Genomic DNA, 27568 nt, shown 5'->3' on the forward strand with positions numbered 1-27568 from the left:
ACTCAATGAAGTTACACATAAATACTTTCAACACAAATAGGAGGAAATATTTTTTTCACTGAAAGAATAGTTAAGCTGTGGAACTCTTTGCCACAGAATGTAGTAACAGCAGTTAATGTATCTAGGAATGTCAATAAAATATCCTTAAAAAAAAAAGTTTGGACAAGTTCCTGAATGAAAAGTCCATAGTGTGCTATTGAGACAAACTATGGACTGCTTGCCCTGGGATTGGTAGCATGGAATGTTGCTACTATTTGGGTTTCTGCCAGGTACTTGTGACCTGGATTGGCCTCTGTAGCAAACAGGATACTGGGCTATATGGACCATTGGTCTGAACCAGTATGATTATTCTTATGTTCTTATGAAGTCGGGAGGAGCACAGCAAGGAATCACAGAAGGATAGAAGGGAAAGAGGGGATCCTGGAGAAGGAATGATCCCTTCAGACCTCACATTCTCCTACGATCACCTCATTCACACCCCAATGCCCCTCTGATCCCCTCTTCCCACTCCAACCTCAGATTCCTTCACTCACTCACTCCATCCACCCTCCCACACTCACTTTGATCCCTTCCTCCCTGCATCCCTCTTGAATTCTCCTTTTTACCTCTTCTTCATGCACTCTTGCCATGATATTCCCTCAGTCATTATCGCTTCACTCTGTCCACTCCCCAGTTACCTGTATGAAGACTCCTGCACCATGTCCACCACACTCACGTTACTCTAGATACTCTCTTTCCTCACCCCTCCCCTTTTCCTAACACCATCACAGATCTCTCCCACCTCCACAGTTTTGGTGCTAGAGGAGGGCAGTAGGTAGTACCAAAACAATGCAGCAGGCCAAGTTCTCCTCCTTTCCTGCTCAAATGTCAAACTTTATGTATGTGTACAAAGCACAATATTCAGGCCTTGGGCAGGCCAGGAGGATGTGGCATGAGAATATTGTGGCGAGGGAGGGGAGGGGAGTAGAAAAGAGAAAGAGGGTTGTCTTTGCTGTCAACCACCAATGCCGCTGTATTTTTGGCCCAGTCCCGAAAGATTCTGTAAGAGACTGGGCTAGTTCTGCAGCCCTACAATAGCATCACTGTAGACCAGGGGCCCAGTGTCGAGAGGCCTGTCAAGAAATGTTACCCAAAACATGGCCAGAGCAGGACTGGTGCTTCTGTCATTAGTTTACTATGATTTATTTGGTTTGGCTTCCTGTTCCTTTATACTTCCAACTCGAGTCAGGGCCATGGACCTTCTTTTCCAAATTAGATATATGGGTTTTACCCCTATTTTTATAGTTCATTTCCTTATCAGTTTAACCATCACAGGAACAGTGCTTAACCAAGAGACACAAATGGCATCTCACTCTAGAATCCAGCTGATCTGAACCCCAAGTCTGGCCACTAGTATCATCTTTGAGAATTGGCCAAGATTTCCTTTTTTTTCTGGAGGGCTCTGAACATTCTCTCTGCAGCATTCGTAGCCAGTGTAGAACACAGAAGGCCTCTCCACATGGCAGCACCTGCCATTGAGTCTGGAGGCCATCCCCTTCTGTCACAGGTCTTAATGGGCAGAAGAAGCTGTAAAGGTCAAATTCTTCATTCAAAAACTGGAAGAAATTGGAGGAACAGGTACAAACCATAAAAAAGTATTTATACAACCACATCCTTTGTGCCACAGTCCACCTGCTTGTTAGGGTTTTATTATTGCTTTATTATGGTCATTTGCCTATTTTCTTTACAACTAAACTTGATATTGAACCACACGCTGAGCGGGGGTGCTATATATATATTTTTTTAATTAACAAAGTACCCACACAACGAGCATTACTTTCCTAACACTCTACTGCACATTTTGAATGCACTAAAGCCTGGCAGACCAAAAATAACCATGGATAGATAGCAAACAGATTCCTGACGGTGCAGCCTTACCCCAGTCTCTCTTTACTCTCCTCAGGTGTCAGCTGGTCAAAGGTTTTTGCCTCTTCAGCACCAAGGAACGCATCATGATCATACTCAAAGTTCTGAGCATCATCATGAACCTTATTGCTGAGCTCAGGGTCGTGGTGCACTCGTTCTTTCTTTTCAGTCGGTTTGCTCAATGCACAGATTGTGCAAAGGGACATATACATAAGAAACTGCACAACATCCATGACCTAGATGAACCCTGAGAGAGAAACAAAGCAATAAGATTTATTCACAGCAACATTTGGTCATTTTGCATCCAGTAAAAGTCGTCTGCACATCTCAATGACTCAGGACTATACACCACAGTGCAGTCAGCATCCTACGATAAAACTCCTTAACATCACAAAAGGAAAACCCCCAAAATAATTATGCGGAATAAGTGCCCTTTAAGACTCAAAAGATTTGTTCTACTACACACAACTGTTTGCATTTCACTGGCTTTGCATTATACATATTCAAATTGCATCCCTTCTGACTGCCACTTGGCATCTGTTCCACTACTGAAATAGAGCAGGTGACAGTGCAGAGATCTGGCCACAGCACTGCTAGGAGAGGCTCAGGGGTTGATCGAGAAAGCCGCACATTCCAGCCACTGGCTATAAGGCTTCTACTGCAAGCTTTCAGCAAAAAGTTACCCATGGGATGCAGTATTCAATGAACATGCAAATTACTGTCACATTAAAAACACAGTAAGGGGGGGGGGGGTCATGTGACACGGCAGGAAGGAGCAGTAGCTAAATAGCAAAGCTCTTCCATGCCCCTGCTCTTATCAGCTACTAATCTGCTCCATACTTAGCTGTTCTGTCACCTGACGAGAGGATTAGCTATGGGAAGATACTCTTTTCAACTCAGCAGATGTTGGAATCGTTAACAGCTCTCCATGGCCTCTAAACTGGTGAAAAAGTTTGAGATAGGCGCCATCAACAGGAGGGCAAGATGGCGGCCCTGAGCTTCCCCCCTAGCCCCTGTGTTAGCTCTGCACAGACTTCTGAAATTACACCAGAGGTCACTGCAGTGGTGGAGGAGGTTTGGATAAGAAGCTCCAACAAATAAGAAGAAGCACCTGAACAAATTGATGCATTTGATTTAGAAATCGATACGCAGCTGCAGAAGCCTGGTGATTTGGAGGACGAAGACCAGGCCCAGACTTTAGCACAGACGCAATCTCAGCTAATGAAGCGGGCACAGAAATTGGATGACCCAGAGAATCGCTCTAGGAGAAATAATTTACAGCTCATTGGCCTCCTTGAGTCTATTCTGGAGAGAGATCTGCATACCTTGGCTAGAAGTGCAAAAAGCTATTCTGTTTTGTAATAGATTTTCTCAGCTTTCTAGAGATTTGCTCTTACATCCCTCCCGCCCCCTTCCTGTGTCAATACACTTTTGTGGGAAGGGCTGTAGAGAGAAAGGTGACCACAAAGCAGTGTATTGACTAGTCATCTGAATGCTTCACTCAACACATCCCAGTGACTAATGCCACAATTCTCCAAAGAAAGTCAAAAACATGGTAGAATAATCCAAAAAAAAGTATCATCTACAACTCAAAGAAAGAAAAAGCCAGCAAATCTGAGCTGAATTACAGCACACGTATGCAGACCAGTGGTTCCCAAACTTTTTCAGGTCACGGCACCCTTAGTGTCCGAGCTATTTTTTGCGGCTCCCTTCCCCCGGCCACATAGGTCTCCCTTTCCCTGCAGCCCCCTCCTCTCACTCCAGCACACCTCTCCTCCCTGAAAGTCCAGCACATCTCTCCATTCCCTTTAGCCTCCTCTTCCTAAAAGGTCCAGCACATCTCTCCCTTCCCTGCAGCCCCCCTCCTCCCATAAGTCCAGCACACCTCTGCCTTCCCCAAATCCAGTATCACTCGCTACCTTCCTTCCCGCAGGTCCACGCTTCTTTCTCCTTTCCCCACCGCCACTGCAGCTTACATTTTTGTGCTGTCTGCGATTCACACAGGCCCCCCCACCCCACCCCGGACCTTCCCTCTGCCACATCCGGCCCTCTCTGATGCAACTTCCTGTTGCAAGGGCCAGACACGGCAGAAGGAAGTCCCCGCAGTGTCTGTGTGAATCACGGACGGCCCGAAAATGTAAGCTACAAGCACTGCAACGACGGCAGGGGAAGGAGGAGGAAGCAGAAGATTCCGGACCTGCGGGAGGGGGGAAGTAGGGAGAGATGATGGATTGTGGGCAGTAGGAGGGAGGTCAGGATTTGCTGCGGCATCCCTGGTGCCGCGGAACACAGTTTGGGAACCGCTGATGTAGAGAATAAACAACTCATATTTTCTTGCACATATCCTCCTGGCTGTCTATAATTCTGTCAAAAGAATTCTTAATTCCATTGTAGGATAAGATCCAGCTGCCCTGAGTCATACAGCTACAATCCCAGCCAAGACCAATAGTTGTTCAACACCTGCCCTGAGGGGAGGGAAAAAAAATTTAAAGCTTCATGTAATCATGCTATTTATTCATTATTTGCATGCCCAGAGGATGCAAAGTTACATGTCATTGTGTCTTGGCTAATCTACATCACTACAATATAAATGAGGAAGAGAATCCCACATACCAACAAATAAACAAAAAGAAAAAGATTCTCAAATGATCAATATCGTAAGCAATAGAAGCATTTTTAGTAAGGAGGAAAAAACCTCAAGAAGCTCCCAGCTATAAGCTGGAACAGCGGGACTTCTTCATCATCGGCAAAAAACCTCTTTAATCTCAGTAGCTAGAGCATTAGACAGATTTATTCAAAATGCCAGCTTATAATACCACCATCACAACGTGCATGGTGCCGTAGCCAGGCCAAACAGCAAGGCCTGAAACTGAAAATGCTTGCCCAACACACAGAAACACATATCTACTGTGATGATCCACAATAGGGATATGGAGATAAGCCTCCATGAGGTCCAGGGAAGTCAGGAACTCCCCCAGCCTCACTGAGGCTATAACTGTGAGCTCTGCCAGAAGCATGGGCCCCAACACCCCGAGAGCGCACAGGTGCTGCAGAGTGGACGAGACAGCCTGTGGCTTCAGAGCTGAACCACAGGACAAAGCCATGAAGGCATCAGACAGGCTAACTCCAGCGAATACCCCATGCCGATCACCTCCAGGACCCACCGATGTGAAGTAATACAGGCCCACTCATGCCGGAAGACACACAGCCTGCCTCCCACTGGCTCCAAGGGGCCTGCCTCCTCAACTAATTTGGGACAAACATCACCTGATCCATGACCTTATCAAATCCCACTCCTTAGGGATCTTGTGCATAACAGAAACATGGCTTATCGATGCAGATTTAGTGTATATTAAGCCAGCTTTCCCACCAGGCTATTCATAATTCATCTGTAATAGGGGCCACCATGATGGTGGCAGTACAGCTATTCAGATAGGATGGGCTCCACCTTAACCAGGGTGGGGCCAGGCGGCATCAGCATTTAAAAGGAGATAGAGCAGCTTTTAAACTAGAAACTGGGGGAAGGCAGACAGTCGCTCAAAAGCGCATGGTTCGGAATAAGTTATCTTTCAAAGGTATCACCAAAACAGGGAAAACAGAGCATCCCGATAGCGAGATTGCAATAGAAAGCATAGTAGACCAGGTGTCTTTAAGTAAGGTAAAATTATGTCTTACCTGATAATTTTCTTTCCTTTAGCTGCAGCAGATGAACCCATCAACCGGTGGGTTGTATCCCTCTACCAGCAGGTGGCGATAGAGATCACTGACTTAAGTGAGTGGTATTGGATGACCAGCCCCTCCTACATGTCTCATCACAAAACAAAGGTAGCTCCAGACAAACAGGAAACCTTCCTCACCAGGAGAGAAACCACAACAGAACAAGAGTATAACAAGTTGTAGAAGAAACTCTTTCCAAATTTTGAAATTCGTGTTTTAAACTGTAAGAAACAAAACAACTGGAACAGAGAAGAACAACAAACACACAGAATGAATAGAGCAAAAAAGCGACGGTAAACTAGGAAGGGATGCTGGATTCATCTGCTGCAGCTAAAGGAAAGAAAATTATCAGGTAAGACATAATTTTACCTTCCTTAGCGCAGGCAGCAGATGAATTCATCAACTGGTGGGATGTACCAAAGCAGTCTCTAGATAGGGAGGGACACCGTTGCCCCTCTAGCCAAGACCGCAGTACCAAAAGAAGCATCGGATCTGGCTGCCATGTTCACGCTATAATGCTTGGAAAAAGAGTATACGGTGGCCCAAGTAGCCGCCCAACAAATTTCTTGTAAGAACAAGACTGTGCTCTAGTAGAATGTGCATGTAAAGGTTCTGGCGAGATCCAACCAGCCAACAAGTACGCCGAGGAAACTGCTTCTTTTAGCCATCTCGCAATAGTCGGTTTTGAAGCCGCTTGACCACGATGAGAACCTGTAAGCAACACAAATAAATTGTCTGTTTGTCAAAAGTCATTAGACATCGCCAAATAGCGGGGGAGGACGCGGCGCGCATCCAAAAGATGAAGTCTACGAAAAGTCCCGGGAAAATCCTCTTCTCGAAAGGAAGGAAGAAAAAGAGGCTGATTGAGATGAAAAGCCAATATGACCTTTGGCAAAAAAGAAGGCACAGTTCGCAGCGTGACCCCCGCTTCCGAGAACTGCAAAAAGGGATCCTGACATGAAAGGGCTTGAATCTCGGAGATTCTCCGCGCTGAAGCTATAGCCACCAAAAACACAGTCTTCAGGGTGAGATCTTTATCGGAAGCCCTATTTAATGGTTCAAAAGGAGGGCCCTGCAACGCCTTAAGAACCAAATTAAGGTTCCAAGACGGACAGGGCTGACGTAAAGGGGGATCGAGATGAAGTGCCCCACGCAAAAAACGAACCATGTCTGGATGCGCTGCCAAGGGGGAGCCTTACACTTTTCCCCGAAAACACACCAGGGCTGCCACCTGAACTCGAAGCGAGTTATAGGTCAAACCTTTCTGCAAACCGTCTTGCAAAAAAGCCAAGAGCTGAGCCACAGAAGCCTGAAAAGAAGACCATGCGCAGGCCTTACACCAGGCCACGAAAGTGCGCCCAACACAGGCATACGCTGTAGAAGTGTACCATTTACAAGCCTGCAATAGAGTAGATATCACAACATCAGAATAGCCCTTTTTCCTCAAACATGACCACTAAATAGCCAGGCCATAAGACCAAAGTGGTAGGGATCCTCCATGTTTACTGGTCCCTGATGGAGGTCGGGCAGGACTGGAAGCCGAAAGGGCGACTCCACTAGAAGTCGCACTAGGTCTGCATACCAGGGACGCTGAGGCCAATCTGGAGCCACCAGAATGACTCAGCCCGGTGACAACCCGCCCAATTAAGGGCCAAGGATGAAAAACATACAGAAGAGCGTTTTCCGACCACGGTTGAAGAAGAGCATCTAGTCCTGCAGACTTGGGTTCCTTTCTTCTGCTGAAGAACATGGATACCTTGGCGTTGCCCTGGGTCACCATGAGGTCCGACAGATCAACTGAAATGCCTCTGCCAACAACTCCCACTCCGCTGGATCTACGGTGTGTCGGTTAAGGAAATCTGCTTGCACATTGTTGATACCCACAATGTGAGCTGCCGACAGGCACTCCAGATGAGCCTCCGCCCACCGGAGGAGGCGATCCGCTTCTGTTGCCAAGGCTGAACTCCGAGTTCTGCCCTGACGATTGATATAAGCCACTGCAGTCGTGTTGTCCGAAAATACACGGACCTCCTTCCCCTCCAACAAGGACTGAAACTGTAGGAGGGCGTAGAACACTGCTCTGAGTTCCAGGCAGTTGATTGGCCAACTGGCCTCGCTCGCTGACCAAGTTCCCTGGGCATACCGTTGAAGACAAAGAGCCCCCACAACCCAACAGGCTGGCATCTGTGACTACTACTACCCACTGTGGAATCGCCAAAGATACACCCTCCCGCAAGTGGGGACCGTGAAGCCACCATGTCAGGCTGCGCCTCGCCCTGGGAAGCCAAGGGAGCCTGTGCTGATAATCCTGAGAAACCGGAGACCAACTGCACAGAAGCGAAGACTGAAGTGGCCTGGCCCAAGGAACAACCTCCAAGGTCGCTGCCATGGAACCCAGGACCTGAACATAGTCCCAAGCCCGGGGACTGGACAACAGGAGGTCGGAAATCTGAGAATGGAGTTTGAGCACACGCTCCTCTGGAAGGAAGACACGTCCCAGTGCTGTGTCGAAGCAAACTCCCAGGTAGTCTAACTGCTGAGACGGAATCAGATGACTCTTGGGTAAGCTGATTACCCAGCCCAACGACTACAACAGACAAATGACTCGGTCGGTAGCCTTGCGGCTCTCTAAAGCCAAGTCCGCTCGAATCAACCAGTCGTCAAGGTAGGGATGAACCCTGATCCCTTCTCCTTCCTCAGGAATGCTGCTACCACCACCATGACCTTGAAGAATGTCCGAGGAGCTGTAGCAAGGCCAAAGGGGAGCGCCCGGAACTGAAAATGACGTCCTAAAATGGCAGAGGAAACGCTGATGTTGCTGCCAAATGGGGATATGAAGATATGCCTCCTTGAGGTCCAGAGCCATGAGGAACTTTCATGGATGAACTGCTGTTACCACAGACCGCAAAGTTTCCATGCGAAAATGCCAAACCCTCAAGAACTGATTTATCTTGCGAAGATGGAGAATGAGCCAAAAAGAACCTCCTTTTCGAGGCACCATGAAATAAATGGAATAGTGACCCGTCCGGGTTTTGGAAGGCGGGACAGAAACTACTGCCCCGAGATCCATGCGGGAACGGATAGTAGCTTCGACTGCTACCCTCTTGGAGGTGGAGACACATCGGGATTCCAAAAACGCGTCGACCTTCTCTGATAATATCCAGAACTCATTGGTCTGAGGTAATGTTGGCCCACTCTCCGTGAAAAAGGGTCAGCCGACCGCAAATCTCGGGAACTGGACCTTCGCCCCATCATTGCGTAGGACGTCCTAAAGCACCAGGACATGAGGAGGCTGCGGAACGTTTATCATTGCGAAAGGAAGAACGCTGCTGAAAACGTTTTTGCTGGAAGTTAGCCGCAGGCCGACCCGGCCAATAACGCCGAACCTCTCTGAACCGAGGTCGAGAAGTAGTAGTTCTCGGAGTTGACCGAGCCCTGTCCTCTGGCAGGCGTTGACCCTTAAGAGTCACCTAAATCCTTGACAATCTTCTCTAAATCTTCTCCAAAGAGAAGCTTGCCTCGGAAAGGAAGCCGAGTGAGTTTCTGCTTCAAGGCCAAATCCGCCGTCCAATGGCGTAACCACAACAAGCGGCAAGAAGAAACCGCTAGGGCCATAAGCTTAGCTGACGAGCAAACCAAGTCATAAAGGGAGTCAGCTAAATAAGCTAAGCTTGATTCCAAAAGAGCAAAGACAGACTCCAAACGGAGACCCTCCTCCGGGTCATGCTCTTGCGCCTGATGAAGCCAACTAAGACATGCCCTGGCTGAATACGAGCTACAAATTGACGCCTGAAGAGTCAAAGCAGAAACTTCAAAAGAACGTTTCAGAGAAGCCTCAAGGCGACGGTCCTGCATGTCCTTTAGCGCAACCCCACCTTCTACCGGAAGGGTCGTCTTTTTGGTGACTGCAGTTACCAAAGCATCCACAGTAGGGAGAACATACTTGTCCGCCTGATACACTATCACCGGAAAAAGGCGAGACATTGCCTTGCCACTTTAAAAAGTCCCCTCAGGGTCGGACCACTGAGCTGAGATCAGCTCTTGAATAGCCTCATGAACTGGAAATGCCTTAGAAGGCTTCCGCGTACTGGTTTAAGAGTGACCAAAGAAAAAGACTGAGGCTCCGGATCTGCAATATCCAAAGCTGCCAACGCATTGGAAATAAGAGAAGCTCATCCTTATGGAAAACACGAACGCAGTAGGGTCATCAGGCTCTTCCTGCTTCAAATCACCCTCCTCAAAAATCCTCTGTTCTAGAAGGGCGGAGAGAATCCCCTGACAAAGCAGCAAGGGAAGGTAAAGGGGACCCGGACCCCAAAGATGCTCCCTCAGAAACAGTTCTTCTCCTCTTAGGAGGGAGAGAATCAGGAGCAGAGGAGAAAATGTGCTCAAACCCTGCTACCGAGGAGTTAACAGGCATTAAAGGACCCTGGAAAGAAGGCTGAGAGGCAGTCTTCTTTAAAAGATAAGCCTGGTGTAAAAAAAGAATAAATTCTGGGGAGAACGGATCCCCTGAGCCCCCAGGCACAGAAAGGGATTCCCCAGTCAGGCGCGCTGAAGCAGAAGAAAGGCGCTCTGACTCAGCCGCAGGCAATGGTTCCGAAACTGCCATCAGCCTTTTGCTGTTCCATATATTATCCCAGTTAAACCTGTTTTAAACCATGTTTTGACTAATAATTTAAGTTAGCTGGATGACAGTGACTCTCTTCTCCCTTTTCACAGACAAGCAGTAGTTCTAAAAATATTACAACTTTACTAGGTACTTTAATATCTCTTCCAAATTCTGGAAATCTCTCTGCAACACAAAAGTGCTCTCTCTAGCCTGGTCATTTGTTCTTTGATGGAGTAAAGATTCAAAAACTCTATCTTTCGATTGCATTTAGGGGTTTCTTTTTTGGGGGAAGGGGGGGGGGTTAATTCCTGCTTGCAGAGGATCCTTTTTGTGCCCTGTGTTTCCAGGTTAATGCCTCTAATAATAGATCTTTGGACACCGTTATAGCGATTTAGGACATGTCATCTATCTCTGACACTACAGATATTTATGGAGTATCATAGTTTTACAATGTAGTAAAAGATCTCAGAGGGGTATCTTTTCAAGAAGTGGGTGTCTGTGTCACAGATCATACTCTAGCACACAGCCTTCTATATCCCAGGAATAGATGGGCTGTTTTATTCTCTATAAGACTGGAGGTAAATTGTCTGGATACTATATAGGAAGGGAGGCTCACTTAATTGCAGCTAATTTGACTGCCCCTATCGGACTGACCGTTCACTTGTCTATTAGATTGTAAGCTCTTTGAGAAGGGACTGTCTCTCTTTGTTAAATTGTACAGTGCTGCGTAACCCTAGTAGCGCTCTAGAAATGTTTAGTAGTAGTAGTAATTTCCGAGAAGTCAAATTCTTTTTCAGAGCAGAGTTGGAGACAGATGAAGCTAGCTGTACTATAGAAAACAATCTGACCCAACTCAAAGAGGAATCAGTTGCTATTAAAAGGAGCCTCTCCCATTGTACAACATCTAAAGAAATTACCTCCACCCACACAGAATATAAAACATCCCAGGTTGAATTCCCCAGTTTCTTTCAAAATGTATAGAATGGGCTTTCTTGGACAGATAAGGGAACATCTTCCCAAGACTTCTCCCCAAATATAAATGTATTTAATATACTACTACTTAAAATTTCTAGAGCGCTACTAGGGTTACGCAGCGCTGTACAATTTAACAAAGAGAGACAGTCCCTGCTCAAAGAGCTTACAATCTAATCGACAAGTGAACGGTCGGTCCGATAGGGGCAGTCAAATTGGGGCAGTCTGGATTCACTGAACGGTAAGGGTTAGGTGCCGAACGCAGCATTGAAGAGGTGGGCTTTAAACAAAGACTTGAAGACGGGCAGGGAGGGGGCTTGGCGTAAGGGCTCAGGAAGGTTGTTCCAAGCATAGGGTGAGATGAGGCAGAATGAGCGGAGCCTGGAGTTGGCGGTGGTGGAGAAGGGTACTGAGAGGAGGGATTTATCCTGTGAACGGAGGTTACGGGCGGGAACGTAAGGGGAGATGAGGGTAGAAAGATAGTGAGGGGCAGCAGACTGAGTGCATTTGCAGGTAAGAAGGAGAAGCTTGAATTGAATGCGGTATCTGATCGGAAGCCAGTGAAGAGACCTGAGGAGAGGGGTGATATGAGTATATCGGTTCTGGCAGAATATGAGATGTGCAGCAGAGTTCTGAACAGATTGAAGGGGGGATTGATGGCTAAGTGGGAGGCCAGTGAGGAGTAAATTGCAGTAGTCCAGGAGAGAGGTAATGAGAGCGTGGCGAGAGTTCGGGTGGTGTGTTCAGAGAGGAAACGGCGAATTTTGCTGATGTTAAAGAGGAAGAAGCGACAGGTCTTGGCTATCTGCTGGATATGCGCAGAGAAGGAGAGAGAGGAGTCAAAGATGACTCCGAGGTTGCGGGCAGATGAGACGGGGAGGATGAGGGTGTTATCATCAACTGAGATAGAAAGTGGAGGAAGAGGAGAAGTGGCAAACTGTAGTTTGGCATTTTCTATGCCTCTTCCTTCCTCTGTTTCTTTACCTTCCTATTGTCTTAGGAAATTCAGTCTCTGATCCTATTTTCACCAACTGCACAAAGGGATAATGGAATTTCTAAGAACTTGAGGGAAATCTCGCCAAGAACTGTTCTTTAGGTCGGACAGAGTATAAAAAAAAGCAGAAAAAGTGCATGAAAGAGATAAGAGGAGACGCAGGTCTCCGCAAGTACCAAGAAGTAAGGAGAAGCCAGATTTTAATCTGAAGCCAGATACGGATTAATAAGAGATCGAGCAGAGCACAATCTACATTATGAGTTACTGGTTTCAAAACCCAACGCAGGAGCTGGAGAAACAAGTCCAAAGCAAGGCGGGAACCGATCAGAGCCTAGCTGTAAAGAGGGATCGAAGGTACAAAAAAGATGCTCCAATAAATGTACTCACTCTGCTGCTCCCCAGTATCTCTCCACACTCGTCCTTCCCTACACCCCTTCCCGTGCACTCTGCTCCATGGATAAATCCTTCTTATCTGTTCCCTTCTCCACTACTGCCAACTCCAGACTTCGCGCCTTCTGTCTCGCTGCACCCTACGCCTGGAATAAACTTCCTGAGCCCCTACGTCTTGCCCCATCCTTGGCCACCTTTAAATCTAGACTGAAAACCCACCTCTTTGACATTGCTTTTGACTCGTAACCACTTGTAACCACTCGCCTCCACCTACCCCCTCCTCTCTTCCTTCCCGTTCACATTAATTGATTTGATTTGCTTACTTTATTTATTTTTTGTCTATTAGATTGTAAGCTCCTTGAGCAGGGACTGTCTTTCTTCTATGTTTGTACAGCGCTGCGTATGCCTTGTAGCGCTATAGAAATGCTAAATAGTAGTAGTAGTAGTAGTACAATCAAGTCTCCTGAGGCCCATTACTTCCGAAGCGCAGAATAACAGACAATGAGCCCCGCGACCGTCTCACCCCGTTAGAAAGGAATTTACTCCACAGAGCCATAAGGCAGAAAGAAAGGAAGACAGAGCCGCACCCCCGTTACTTACCAGAGCCAACTCTTCTGTGCCGCACCCGAGTCCGTCCGACTACCTCACCGGCGGAAACTGCCGACAATACTACTAGTCCCGGGCGCGGAGAAAATACGCCACGCCTACCGCGACCAATGGACGGACAGTCCGCCGTACTCTCTGGCTCTCCATTGGCCCACAGTGCCTGGCGCTGATTGGGCTGCTTTACGCAGCCCGGCGGATGAGGTCGATTGGCTGGAAATCGCCACGTCCCCAGGAGCGCGCGCCGCGGTCGGCAGAAGTCTGCTGGGGGTCGTTGAAATTGGGCGCGAGACCTTTTCAGTCGTAGTGCTGTGTGTGCGGAACTTGTGCCTGTGCGCAGGCGTGCTGAGCTGATACTACCTGGAGAAGGGGTGATGATGGGCTGAGTGAACGTGTTGCCACTCGCCGGTACAATTCTTTTCTTTTTGGATCGTGACATTTTTTTATTAATTTATAATGATGCAGGGATATGAAATGCAAAATACTACTACTACTACTACTATTTAACATTTCTAGAGCGCTACAAAGTGTACGCAGCGCTGTACAAACACAGAAGAAAGACAGTCCCTGCTCAAAGAGCTTACAATCTAATAGACAAAAAGTAAAGCATTTAAATTTAAAATATTTAAGCAGTCAAGCACAAGAGAACAGTCACAGAAGGACAGAAGATGTTGAAGGGTGGTCAGTGTGATTAGGTGTAACTCTAATACAAGGAATGATCAAATAGTCAGATCAAAGAATATCAATATATAAGTAACAGAGGAGGGAAAGGGAGGGGAGCTTAGGGGAAAGCAAGTTATATTCAAAACAGAACTTGCAATTTACTATTATAAGCTCTAGAGCTACCGGCGCAGGGAGTTTACTGCTCCCTCGGTAATGCTCAGCTTCCTTTTCTCTACACTACAGAAATCTGATGAGAAGGTGGGAGGGCAACGGATAGGCCAAAGTACCAGTTGCAATTCTAGGTGTCGGTTCTCTCAGCTGTATGGTATGGAGCAGCCCTGAAAAGTATGAAATAAAAATAGTGATAAGTATAACAAAAAAAACATGAACTTGAGCCAAATATTGTGGTTGAAACGAGCGCAAAGGGATTTAATACGGACATTGCTTTTCTCTCCCATGATCAGATAGACATTGGTCCAGATGTGAAGTTTTACTGTCACTTCTATGAACCACCCCTTAAGGGTATGTACGAACCGCCTCATGCTGACTCTAATGTCGCTCCATTTATGGAGAAAGGAGTTTGTGGATTACCAGCAAAATTGCAAGTGGGATACGCCCTGTGAAGGTATTAAAGTGAACTGGAACTGTTCTGGTGACCTCCAAGCCTTTTTACAAACAAGCTAAAAGACTCATTTGGTAATTTTAAAGCATCTGGAATAATTTTGGGGGTGTTCCCCAGCATCTGCTCATGAAATTAAGGCAGAAAAAAAGTACATTTAATGCACATTAGTGGGGTAATTGTATAATCTAGGCACAAATATTTGCAATTATGCATGTAAATGTTTAGGTTAATGGTAAAATTCCACCAAAATACATGATAACTTACACAGTGCATATTGTGGCCTAAGGAAGATAGACTTTATGCTTGCAGATTGTTTTACTGCTTTTTCTTTTGAGTTTCTTAAACAAGAGTGATCTTGTATCTTAAGTAGTTAAAATAAACAATTAAAAAAAGGCATAACCAAACTCTACAAAATACTGCCCTTAGAATCATGTCCTGAGCTAGGACATACAATTGTGTAACTCCACTCATGATTGAACACCATTGGCTTCTGATTCAGTACCAGGGGCGTAGCCACGGGTGGGCCTGGACGGGCCCAGGCCCAGCCACTTTTGCTCCAGGGTTGACCAGCCTCTTCTGCCCGCTCTCCCCGTCCGCGTGGTCTGCTCACTTTTACTCCCCTGAAGCGCCGTTCTCCCTCCAGCACCAGCGATTCCCGTAGCCAGCCTTCTGCCAGCGTGCGTTCTCGGGGCCTCTTCTCAGGCACGTCCCGCCTACTCTGCAACTTCCTGCGTCTGGGCGTCCCACCTTTGTGGAAAACAGGAAGTTGCAGAGTAGGTGTGACGCGCCTGAGACGAGGCTCTGACGACGCGCGCTGGCAGAAGGCTGGCTATGGGAATTGCCAGTGCTGGAGGGAGAACTGCGCTTCAGGTCAGTAAAAATGACCAGAACTGACTGTGCAGGGGGCTGTCGTGGGGGGAGGGGGATAGCGGATGGAGAGGAAATGCGGCGGTGGGTGGGCCGGGGGGGGTGGTAGCGGGTGGAGAGGAAATGCGAGGCCTGGGCCCACCCAGTCCACCTCCAGGCCCATCTAAAAATTAAACTCTGGCTACGCTACTGTTCAGCACAAGATACAATTTAAGACACCCACATTATCCCATAAAGGGTTGGATTTTATATGTTATCTAAAATATAGGCATAAAGTGTGTGATACTATTCTGTAAACTGCATCTACAGTAAGACATGATTTATAGAATAGCATATAGGCTGGGGGAATTCATGTACATTTAGGCACAGACATTTACACCAGTGGTTCCCTCAAATTCTATAACAATGTGTGTAAATGTAACACCCCTGACATACCTATACTCCTTCTATGGCTGTGACCCCTTTTCAACTATGTGCCTTGGAATTTATGCACAGCGTTTTAAAGAATATACTTAAAAATAAGCATGTGTAAATTCCAATTATTGCTAATTGGCTTGTTACTCAATTGAGTAGCATGCATAAATTGGCCACACGCTGTGCCTTATGGGGAAACGTGCTAGGGCTCTATGCTTGCTACATGGTAGTCCTTTATTCCCCTGTTCTTTCATATTATTTTGGATTTCCTCACCTTTTTCAGTAGTAGCTCAACATAAATTACATTAAGGTATACTGGGTATTTCTCTGTCCCTGGAGGGCTCGCAATCTAATTTTGTACCTGAGGCAATGGAGGGTTAGGTGACTTGCCCAAGATCACAAGGAGCAGCAGTGGGATTTGAACTGGCCACCTCTGGATTGCAAGATCAGTTCTCTAACCACTAGGCTGCTCCTCTACTTCATACATGGCTAGGTTTGACTCATCAGAGTACCTTTTATTGTGCAGCACCATTACTTTGGAACACGCACAGAAGTTTTCTTTTTGTTACATTTGTACCCTGCGCTTTCCTACTCATGGCAGGCTCTATGTGGCTTACATGGGGCAATGGAGGGTTAAGTGACTTGCCCATAGTCACAAGGAGCTGCCTGTGCCTGAAGTGAGAATCGAACTCAGTTCCTCAGGACCAAAGTCCACCACCCTAACCACTAGGCCACTCCTCCACTGTTGCTACTATTTGAGATTCTATATGGAATGTTGCTATTCCACTAGCAACAATCCATGTAGAAGTTGGCCCTTGCAGATCACCAATGTGGCCGCGCAGGCTTCTGCGAGTACGTGCAGGATGTCAGACTCGCAGAAACAGAAGCCTGCGCAGCCTTCTACATGGAATGTTGCTAGTGGAATAGCAACATTCCATGTAGAATCTCCAATAGTAGCAACATTCCATGTAGAATCTCCAATAGTAGCAACAGAATCTCCAATAGTAGCAACATTCCGTGTAGAATCTCCAATAGTATCTATTTTATTTTTGTTACATTTGTACCCCGCGCTTTCCCACTCATGGCAGGCTCAATGCAGCTTACATGGGACAATGGAGGGTTAAGTGACTTGCCCAGAGTCACAAGGAGCTGCCTGTGCCTGAAGTGGGAATCGAACTCAGTTCCCCAGGACCAAAGTCCACCACCCTAACCACTAGGCCACTCCTCCACTGTTGCTACTATTTGAGATTCTACATGGAATGTTGCTATTCCACTAGCAACATTCCATGTAGAAGTCGGCCCTTGCAGATCACCAATGTGGCTGCGCAGGCTTCTGCTTCTGTGAGTCTGACGTCCTGCATGTATGTGCAGGACGTCAGACTCGCAGAAACAGAAGCCTGCGCAGCCTTCTACAAGGAATGTTGCTAGTGGAATAGCAACATTCCATGTAGAATCTCCAATAGTAGCAACATTCCGTATAGAATCTCCAATAGTATCTATTTTATTTTTGTTACATTTGTACCCTGCGCTTTCCCACTCATGGCAGGCTCAATGCGGCTTACATGGGGCAATGGAGGGTTAAGTGTCTTGCCCAGAGTCACAAGGAGTCAGTTTCCCTTTCTAAGTTCAAAACTGCTCTCAAAACTTGCCTCTTTAAACAAGCCTTTGGAGAGTTAAAGCTAGGATAAGCAGCTGCTGTGATGAGAGATTCTCTTTATTAGTGCCTATATCCCCCTTCCTTTTGTTCTTGCTGATGATCTGTGGCCTATAATTAATGGTGTTCCTTTCTGTTTTACTTTTTTCTGTAAACTGCCTTACTCTACTGATAACAAGAAGTGGTATATCAAGTGTAATAAACCACTGAACCACAATGAGAGAGCCTTTATCTCCAAATGGAATGTGGTTAATCTTTGAGTGGCCAGCCTGCCAAAATTACTCGGGCACAGCAACAATTCATCTGAGAAGTCAGAAAAGGTCCCAGAAGAACATTCAAAAAAAACTGCAGACCTCTATCAAACATATAAACGGCGAGTGACCGTACTCACTCGCAAATGCCCAGTAGAGACGTCCCTCTCTGCCCCGCCCCTGCGTCAATACGTGATGACGGGGGCGGGACAGAGAGGGAAGTCTCTACTGGCATGCTGCAGACGTCGGAACCGTTCCCCCTCCCCCGGAGTTGCCGCCGCCCCTCCACCCGGCCAGCACTGTAAACTTACATCAGCACGCAGCAGCAGGCACATCAGCAAAGCTGCCGTCGGGCTTCCTTTCTCTGCCTTTGTCCCGCCCTCGCCGACGTTACGTCACACGAGGGCGGGACACAGGCAGAGAAGGAAGCCCGCCCCGACAGCAGCTTTGCTGATGTAAGTTTACAGTGCTGCTCGGGCCGGGTGGAGGGGCGGCGCCGACCTCGGGGGGGGGGGGGGCTCGGAAACCCCCCCATTCCAAAAGTAGCCTGTTTTCACGGGCTCAACGGCTAGTAACCCTAAATAAGGACAGTGTTCATGTCTCCATAGTAAGAAAGAGATTGGTCAAAAGTAGGATCATAGGAGAACAGCAAGGTAGAAAGTGCCACTGTCCAAAAGTAACTTCAGTGCTCATCCCACATTTGCAGAAACACACCTGGATTATCTTCAAGCCTTTTGGGATCATGTTCTATGGACAGACGAGTCAAATGTTTTACGCAATGTGGAGACTGCGGCGCGTTAGGTTTTGTCTCACCAGAGAGCTCTTCCGCACACTTGTTCACTGGTTAGTTCTCTCTCACCTTGACTACTGCAGCGGGATTTATGCAGGCTGCCAGGAGCAACTACTGCGAAAGTTCCAGAACACTGCTGCAAGACTCATCCTAGGCAAATCGCGCATGGTTCCCGCGCAACCTCTACGTCTCAATCTGCACTGGCTCCCAGTTAGAGAGCAAATCGCTTTCAAGCTCTGCACCTTAACGCATAAAATTATCTACGGTCTAGCTCCGGAATACATGATTCCTCTAATAGACCTCCCACCTAGAAATGCCATCAACACAGCCCGCACCTATCTCCAACTTCATTATCCGTCTTGCCGGGGTGTCAAATACAAGCTTCTTTTTGCCTCTACTTTTCACTACTCCAGCCCGAAGACTTGATGCTTTACCTCTGAACCTAAGATCTCAATCTGATCATCACCTTTTCAAGAAGATGTTGAAAACGTTCCTTTTTGAAAAAACTTACTCCATTAGTAATTCTGCTTATTAGTCACCCTAATTGTTGTTAGTGTTCTCTCCTTATTCTGCTGTAAAATTCATGTGTTGTACTTCTCTACTTTTGTAATTCATGTAAGCCACATTGTGCCTGCAATTGTGGGAAACTGGGGGGTATAAATGAACCATAAATAAATAAATAAACTCTTTGGACAACACAGGTTCCATTATGTGTGGCAAATACAGCATTCCACAGTAAGAATATCATATCAACAGTCAAACATGGTAGTGGTAGTATGATGGAGTGGAGATGCTTTGCTTCCTCAGGACCTGGAAAAGTTGACATTATTGAAAGAACCATGAATTCTGTGTGGTACCAGAAAATTGCTAATGAGAATGTCCAGTCATCCGTCCATGAGAGGGAGCTGAAGAGTAACTGGGTTATGCAGCAAGACATTGACCCAAGCAAGTCTACATCTGAATGGCTGAGGAGAAACGAAATTCAGAATTGGCCTGGTCAAAGTCCTGACTTGACTCCAATAGAGATGCTGTGGAATGACCTAAATTGAGCAGTTCATGCGTGAAAACATAGGAATGTTAAAGCAGTTGTGCAAAGAGAATGGGCTAAGATTCGTCAACAACGATGTGATAGACTGATACCAAATTATAGGAAGCATTTGGTTGCAATTATTGCTGCAATCAGTTTTTAAGTTTAGGGGGCACTTTTTCATTTGGTTGTTGAACAACTTTGTTCTTTAAATAAATAATGTAAATAATTTAAAAACTGTGATGTGCTTACTCAGGTGGCTGGAGGGGAGGCAGGTGAGAGAGCAGGGTCGTTGGTCATGGGTGGCTGCAGGGGGGGCAGGGGAGAGGAGGATCGCTGGACATGGGTGGCTGCAGGGGGGGCAGGGGAGAGAGGAGGGTCGCTGGACACGGGTGGCTGCAGGGGAGAGGAGGGTCGCTGGACATGGATCACCTGTGAGGCATGGAATGTTTTGTTTTTTTTCTTTTTTCGCGGGTTCTGAAGTTCACAGCATAATTGCAACGGTGACGTCAGCCTGACTACGGAGCCTAGCTCAGCAACTCCGAAGGAGCCACGGACACAGGCAGCAAGATTAGAACATTGGAGGTGAGAATTATTATATAGGATTAGTATTTTTATGGTTAAACAGACTTTGGGGCTCATTTTCAAAGCACTTAGGGGTCTTTTACTAAGCCGCGGTAGTGTTTTTAGCTCGCAGTAGAAATCAGCTGGCGGTAAATGGCAAGACACCCATAGCAATATAATGGGCATCTCAGTGTTTACCGCTAAAACGCTACCATGGCTTAGTAAAAGACCCCCTTAGACTTACAAAGTTCCATAGGTTACTATGGGGTTCATTTTCAAAGCACTTAGTTCCATACAAAGAGAAAAACACACAAAAACAAGCCATTGGGATATATAGAAGGGGGCAGCATTCTTAGTAGACTGGCCACACAGACATCCCAGCAGAGCAGTGGGGCACCCTAGGGGGCACTGCTGTGGACTTCACATAAAAGGTCCCAGGTACACATCTCACCATTACCCCCTTAGATTTTATGGTGAGCCCTCCAAAACCCACCAAAAACCTACTGTACCCAGTTCTACACCACTACAATAGCCCTTATGGCTGCAGGTATCACCTATATGTGGGTACAGTAGGTTTTTGGTGGATTTTGGATGGCTCACCAGGAGCCTGCTTGCTGCTCTAATAGGCACGGCCGTAACATCTGAAGCTGTCATATGTACTGTTTTTATCATATCTTTGGGGGGTGGGAGGGGGTCAGTGACCACTGAGGCCTAAAGGGGGGGGGTCATGCCTTCATCCAGTGGTCATTTTGGGCACCTTTTTGTGACTTAATCATGATTGAAACAGGTCTAGACCAAACATCTAACTTTTAGACCTTTGTTCCATTATGGTAGAAAAACATCCAAGTTTTGGGAACGCCCAGTCCCCCCCCCCCCCCCCCCCGACATGCCCCCTTGTGATTTGGATGCACTGCATAGAAAATGTCATAAAATGGTTTTCAAAAGTGGTGAAGGCGGTTAGCTTAGCAGAGTTTAAAAAGGGGTTGGACGGTTTCCTAAAGGACAAGTCCATAAACCGCTACTAAATGGACTTGGGAAACATCCACAATTCCAAGAATAACATGTATAGAATGTTTGTACGTTTGGGAAGCTTGCCGGGTGCCCTTGGCCTGGATTGGCCGCTGTCGTGGACAGGATGCTGGGCTCGATGGACCCTTGGTCTTTTCCCAGTGTGGCATTACTTATGTACTATTGTCCTCTACTTGGCTCACTTTTATTACATAGAGCAGTGATTTAACCTATTGTGATGTCATAGTGGCTCATTCCACCAATAAGAGCCAACCTCATTAGTGATGTCACAATGGCTTGATTGTATAGAATGTTTGTACGTTTGGGAAGCTTGCCAGGTGCCCTTGGCCTGGATTGGCCGCTGTCATGGACAGGATGCTGGGCTCGATGGACTCTTGGTCTTTTCCCAGTGTGGCATTACTTATGTACTTATGTAAAAATAGTGATTTGGGGGGTTTTTTCAGGGGGGAGGTTGCAAAAAAAGAATCCATCTGCTTCTTTTTGGATGTTTTTCTTTTTTTGAAAATGAGCCCCATAATGAAATATACTTTCACTGCTAGTTGATTACTGACATTACAGGTCTTTTCAGGGCAACCCATATAAAAATATCTAGATGAATTAAGAAATATTACAGCAGTAGGGGAGCAGTTAATTAACTGTTTTTATTTGTACAGAATAACCACGGATCGGTGATGGTTGAAATAATTCCATTACATATCTTGAAACTGTTGTTCATGTACAAATCAGTAATTACTCTTTGGAAATGCAGGGCTACTCTGGTCTTGGTGTAGATTTGCTCTGCGTCATACGTTCCTTGGATTGTAAATGAGATGCTGACCTTGATGGCTAGCACCAGATCTAATTAATAAAAAAAATTATTCTGTTCCAATCCATGAATTGTGGGCGGTGACTGACTGCCCCACTGCCACCAGGCTGTTGAGCAGGGAGAGGGGCATCATCCCACTTGTGGTGTCTCGTAGCCAGATGCCATACCCAGCATCTTCTTCGTACCCAGCATCATCGGTCTCTGGCACAGCTGCTCGAATGGATGCTTTCTCTACCGGAGGAGTTGGGTCTACTGATACCTTTTTCTGGGAAAGGCAGAACTCACAGTCGTGGCAGGAGCAGGAGGACTTTTTGTGGTGAATTCCTGCATAAAATGAAATGGCGAGACTAGATCACTAGTTCTGTTTGGGTTTGTTTTTTGTTTTGTTTTCTTTTTTGCTGCTGGCCTTTCTCTAACCATAGGAAAGCACTGCTTGGTGTTCTCCCAGCCTTTTCCATTGCTCTGTTTATTGATCCCACTGAAATCTTAGCTGTCGTTCTTCCTGTTTTCATCCTTCCCTGGCTCTTCACACTCTTCGTTTTTGTTTTCTATTGTTTGTTCTTCCTCCCTCTACTTTTCACCTAATATGGGCCCCATTTACTAAGGCACGCTACCGGATTTAGGGGCCTGTTTACTAAGCTGTGCAATAGACACCCGTAGGAATATATGGGTGTCTCTGGCATTTGAAAACAACAAGAACGGAAGATGTACAGAAAGACCAAACTAAAATCACAGATGTAAAAAAGCCAAATTCATTTATTAAGACCCTACACGGTCCGTGTTTCGGCCAAGGAGGCCTTCTTCAGGGGTCTAAAACAAAACAAAAATACAACACATATATCATAAAAACATATATCATGCTTGATACAAAGGATAATATGCAAAAGCAAGATAAAAATTATTAGACCCCTGAAGAAGGCCTCCTTGGCCGAAACACGGACCGTGTAGGGTCTTAATAAATGAATTTGGCTTTTTTACATCTGTGATTTTAGTTTGGTCTTTCTGTACATCTTCCGTTCTTGTTGTTTTCTGGTGTTTTTTTATGGGAGATTTGGACTCTCTTTGTTGCTGTCTCTGGCATTTAGCACATGCTAAAAATGCAAGTGCACCTTAGTAAACAGAGCCCTTAGCATGATAAAAATTAGCGTGTGCACCTTAGTAAAAGGAGTCCTCTATGTTGCATATAAACTATTTCTTTTTTCTCTCCCCAACATACAGTCTCTCAGGGATCACCCATACACAAAACTCATGCCTCTTCTTACACTCACATTCCAAAATACGCAGCTCCTCTGAACAAATCAACTTCTAAATTTTTTTTTTCCTTATCTCTCTCTCTCACCACCTCCCCTATACAAACTCACACACCACTCCGCTTACACAGATATTTAATTTCCTACCCTAAAGTCCTAGGTATCAGTCCCTTATCCACTGGCAAGCAAGATGAACCAGCCACATAAGTAAGGTGATATTATATAAAGGCACTGACACGGAAAGGTGTGACAGCTCAGAAAAATCTAGAAGGTTTTTCTGGGCATGAGTGGGACTTCCCATGCAGCTGTTGCCTCTGAGTTCCATCAGTCTATTTTCCTCCTTGCTTTGCCCAAATATTATTTGAGTTCCCAGTAAAGGGGGAAAAAAAACTGATAGCCAGATTGAATTTGCTTTAAATGTGTTCTTCATGCTGGCAAGCTTCAAGCACTGACCTTATGTGCAAAAGGTGGTGGCTTTGGAAACCCACTGCACTGTGCATAATTGTGAATGATCCAGGATCATTAAAAAAAAAAACAACAACAACTCCAGTCATTGTCATCCAACTCTCCCTTATCACTTCAAGAAATGGAGGCTTGATCCCATAGCACCAGGAATCCTCAGCACAGACAGACACTGTCCAGCAAAAGCTGCTGGTGCAAAAGCTTACTCAGCCTACTGTCTTGGTGCTGAAAGTTCCATGCAGATGTCTCCCTCTGTGCTGAGTGAAACCGCTGTGCATTCATCAGTGCAGAATAGGACTCACTTTGAGCTGAGGAACTTCAGCGTTGCATAGAAGATGATTTCTGTGCAAGGAAGACTCTCAGTGCAGAAGCCAATGTCCTCAACACAAGAGCAGCTCTCTACACAGTACAAGTACTCTGAGCAGAAGTAGTTATTGCGATCATAGGAAGGAAAATGCTCCTTGCATAGAAAAGTACAAACAGTTGAGTCTGTACTCAGTACAAGGAAATGTTCCAGCACAGAAAGCAATATCATTCTCCTCTTCCATCCAGGCCTTTTTTCATCTACTAACATAATTATTATACTAAGGGGTCCTTTTACTAAGGTGCGCTGAAATATGGCCTGCAGTAGTGTAGGCGCGGGTTTTGGGCACGCGCAGAATCATTTTTTCAGTGCACCTGTAAACAAAGCCTTTTTAAACATTTTTGACGAAAAAGGATGTGCGGCAAAATCAAAATTGCCGTGCGCCCATTTCGGGTCTGAGACCTTACCGCCAGCCATTGACCTTGTGGTAAAGTCTCATGCGGTAACTGGGCGGTAATGACATACGCTCGCCAAATGCCACTTGGCGTGCATCCAATACGAGCGGCAGGAAATAACATTTATTTTTCAGATGAGCGGCAAAAATGAAATTACCGCAAGAGCCACGCAGTAGTCATGCGGTAGCTCCACTTTGGTGCGCATTAGGCGCACGATGCTTATACGGCTTAGAAAAAGGGCCCCTAAGTCAGGCCAAAGGTCCATTAAGCCCAATATCCTTTTTCAAACAGTGGCCAAACCACATCACAAGTACCTGGCAGGATTCCAAAAAGTAATTAGAATTCCATATTGCTTACTTCTATAGATATGCTGTTCTCCCTAAGTCTATCATTACTACAAGCTTTTGAAAATTCAGTTTCAGAATCATGCATTGAGGACTTGCTATCACCCTCTCTCGAGCAATGAGAGCCAACTCTGATGTTGAAAGTACTCCAATGCACATTTTCTCCTTTCAGGAGTTCAAATGTATGTCGCCAAATTACCACAGTGTATCCGCTGCATCAAAATGACATTCGTATAACTTGTATGGAATACAGTATTACGATAAACAGGAAAAAAAAAGGCCTCAAAGAGCTCACATATCTTATTGGAAGTGTACAAACTGAAACGGATCACAAGATCCTACCTTCATCATCGGCCAAAAACCTTTTAATGTATACATTTCCTGTTTACTGTAGCTAGTCACAACTCTACTGCTAAATCGAGTGACTGGTTCTTTAAGAAACTCTGGTAATTTATGAGCACTCTCACTTATCTTTCACGATGGCGCTCATGGACCACGTTTTGCCCAAGCCAATATTTTACTGTGCTCGCTCTCTGGACTCATGTGCCGAGCCGACGATGGCCAGCGTTTCGCAAGGCTGCTTCAGGGTCTCGGTGTCACACTAACCAGTAGGCTACTCGACAGCTCCTAAGAGTAAACAAGTGATTCGCGTCTACCCGTTCCACTCCACTCATTTTATAGACCTCTATCATATCTCGTCAGCCGTCTTTTCTCCAAGCTGAAGAGCCCTAGCCGCTTTAGCCTTTCCTCATAGGGAAGTCGTCCCATCCCCTTTAACATTTTCACAGCCCTTCTCTGTACCTTTTCTAATTCCACTATATCTTTTTTGAGATGCGGTGACCAGAATTGAACACAATATTTGAGATGCGGTCGCACCATGGAGCGATACAAAGACATTATAATGTCTTTATAACATCCTCATTTTTGTTTTCCATTCCTTTCCTAATAATACCTAACATTCTATTTGCTTTCTTAGCCGCCACCGCACACTGAGTTGAGGGTTTCAACGTATCATCAACGATGACACTTAGATCCCTTTCCTGACTCCTAGTGTGGAACCTTGCATTACATAACTATAATTCAGGTTTCTCTTTTCCACATGCATCACTCTGCACTTGCTTATATTAAACATCATCTGCTATTTAGATGCCCAGTCTCATAAGGTCTTCTTGTAATTTTTCACAATCCTCTTGTGATTTAACAACTTTGAATAACTTTGTGTCATCAGTAAATTTAATTACCTCACTAGTTACTCCCATCTCTAGATCATTTATAAATATTTTAAAAAGTGGTGGTCCCCGCACAGACCCCCGGGGAACCCCACTATCTACCCTTCTCCATTGAGAATACTGACCATTTAACCCTGCTCTCTGTTTTCTATCTTTTAACCAGTTTTTAATCCACATTAGGACACTACCTCCTATCCCATGACTCTCCAATTTCTTCTGGAGTCTTTCATGAGGTACTTTGTCAAACGCCTTTTGAAAATCCAGATACACAATATCAACTGGCTCACCTTTAGCCACATTTTGTTCATCCCTTCAATCTTCTGGAGCCATGCTCGATTTTAAAGATAAATTACATATTACTAACAATAGCTCCACAAGTTCATTTCTCAATTCTATTAGTACTCGGGGATGAATACCATCTGGTCCAGGAGATTTGCTACTCTTCAATTTGTCAAATTGCGCCATTACGTCCTCCAGGTTTTTAGAGATTTCATTCAGTTTCTCTGACTCGTCAGTGTATTCATAAAGTTCAAACCTTCTTAGAATTCCCCTGTTAAGAAATATCTGGTCTGATAACCTGGTAATTTTATAGAGTTTTTTTCCACATGTGAAGCCTGCTCTACATGCAGAAAAAGGCTTTTATAAAATAGCATGACAGCACACATGCATAAAAAGTAGGTGTGAAGGTGGTGTTGTGATGTATGAAGAACTGGTACATAGCTTTGGAAGTGGAACAGGTGAACATATCCCAGGAACATGAGAAAACAAAGATGATAAATCTCAAAGTTGCTGGATAAGGGGTCAATGAAGGGTAGTGGTGGTTGACGATTCCTTTCTGAGGGACAGAGGTGCCCATCTGCTGACCAGATACGATGTCCAGCTGTCAGCTTGGTGCCGAGATGTTACAGAAAAGTTTGATAGGACTCATTAAGCCTATTGATTATGATCCCATACTGCTCATCCATGTTAGCACAAATGTTACTGCTAGATATCCCACCGAATGTATCACAAGTGACTTCATAGTGTTGGGAGTGAGGGTGAAGCAGATAGGTGCACAGGTGCTGTTATCGTCAATCCTCCCTGTCAAGGGAAAAGGCCAAATCAGAGAAACTCACATCCTGGAGATAAATACATAGCTGTGTGGATGGTGTCATTAAGAACATTTCAGCTTCCTCTACATTTGGGTCGTCTTCTTTCCTTTCTTTCTTCCTCTTCAATTGACGTCTTATCTTGTTTTTCATTGATCTCATTCTCTTGCAGTTTTGGATCTCCTCTTTCTATCACTACCTAATACTTCCTGTCACTAGTTCTTTCTGAACCTCTTATTTCTCTCTTATCAACCTTTGTCCCGATGTTACTTTCCAGATCCCTTCTTCCTCTCTCTGCCTCAGCCTTCTACTTGTACTCCGTCTAGATCCCCTTCTTCCCCCTCTGCATCAGCCTTTATATCCTGGGTGACAAGTGATCAGTATACTTCTTTTTTTCTTTTTCCAACCAATTGTAGTATCACCTTGCTGAGATTCAGTATAGATGTTATTTAAAAATGTTATTGAGGAGAACACTTTAATGTCTCCCCCTCAGAGATGCTCAGCAATCTACTATCTGCTACCTTCGCTGAATTATATGCTGTATTCCCTTTTGGCCC

The 27568-nt window shown here is 45.7% G+C and overlaps 2 protein-coding genes across 3 annotated transcripts in view; both read right to left on the reverse strand.

Moving 5' to 3' along the window:
* Positions 1-13273, reverse strand: part of CALU (calumenin) — a 35308-nt gene extending 22035 nt beyond the window's left edge. For both annotated transcript variants that reach the window (XM_030215852.1, XM_030215851.1), the window contains exons 1-2: positions 13191-13273; positions 1918-2152 (exon numbers count right to left, since the gene is read on the reverse strand). In XM_030215852.1, coding sequence (XP_030071712.1) covers positions 1918-2138 — 221 coding nt within the window. In that variant the 5' untranslated portion in view covers positions 2139-2152; positions 13191-13273. The remainder of the gene's footprint in view (positions 1-1917; positions 2153-13190) is intronic.
* Positions 13274-21827: 8554 nt separating this feature from the next.
* LOC115479021 (protein FAM71F1-like) overlaps positions 21828-27568 on the reverse strand; it is a gene marked incomplete at its 5' end in the record, with an annotated part of 35316 nt that continues 29575 nt past the window's right edge. The window contains one exon of the mRNA XM_030216731.1: positions 21828-22203. Coding sequence (XP_030072591.1) covers positions 21929-22203 — 275 coding nt within the window. The remainder of the gene's footprint in view (positions 22204-27568) is intronic.

This window comes from Microcaecilia unicolor, chromosome 10 (assembly GCF_901765095.1).
Source record: "Microcaecilia unicolor chromosome 10, aMicUni1.1, whole genome shotgun sequence".
Lineage (NCBI taxonomy): Eukaryota > Metazoa > Chordata > Amphibia > Gymnophiona > Siphonopidae > Microcaecilia > Microcaecilia unicolor.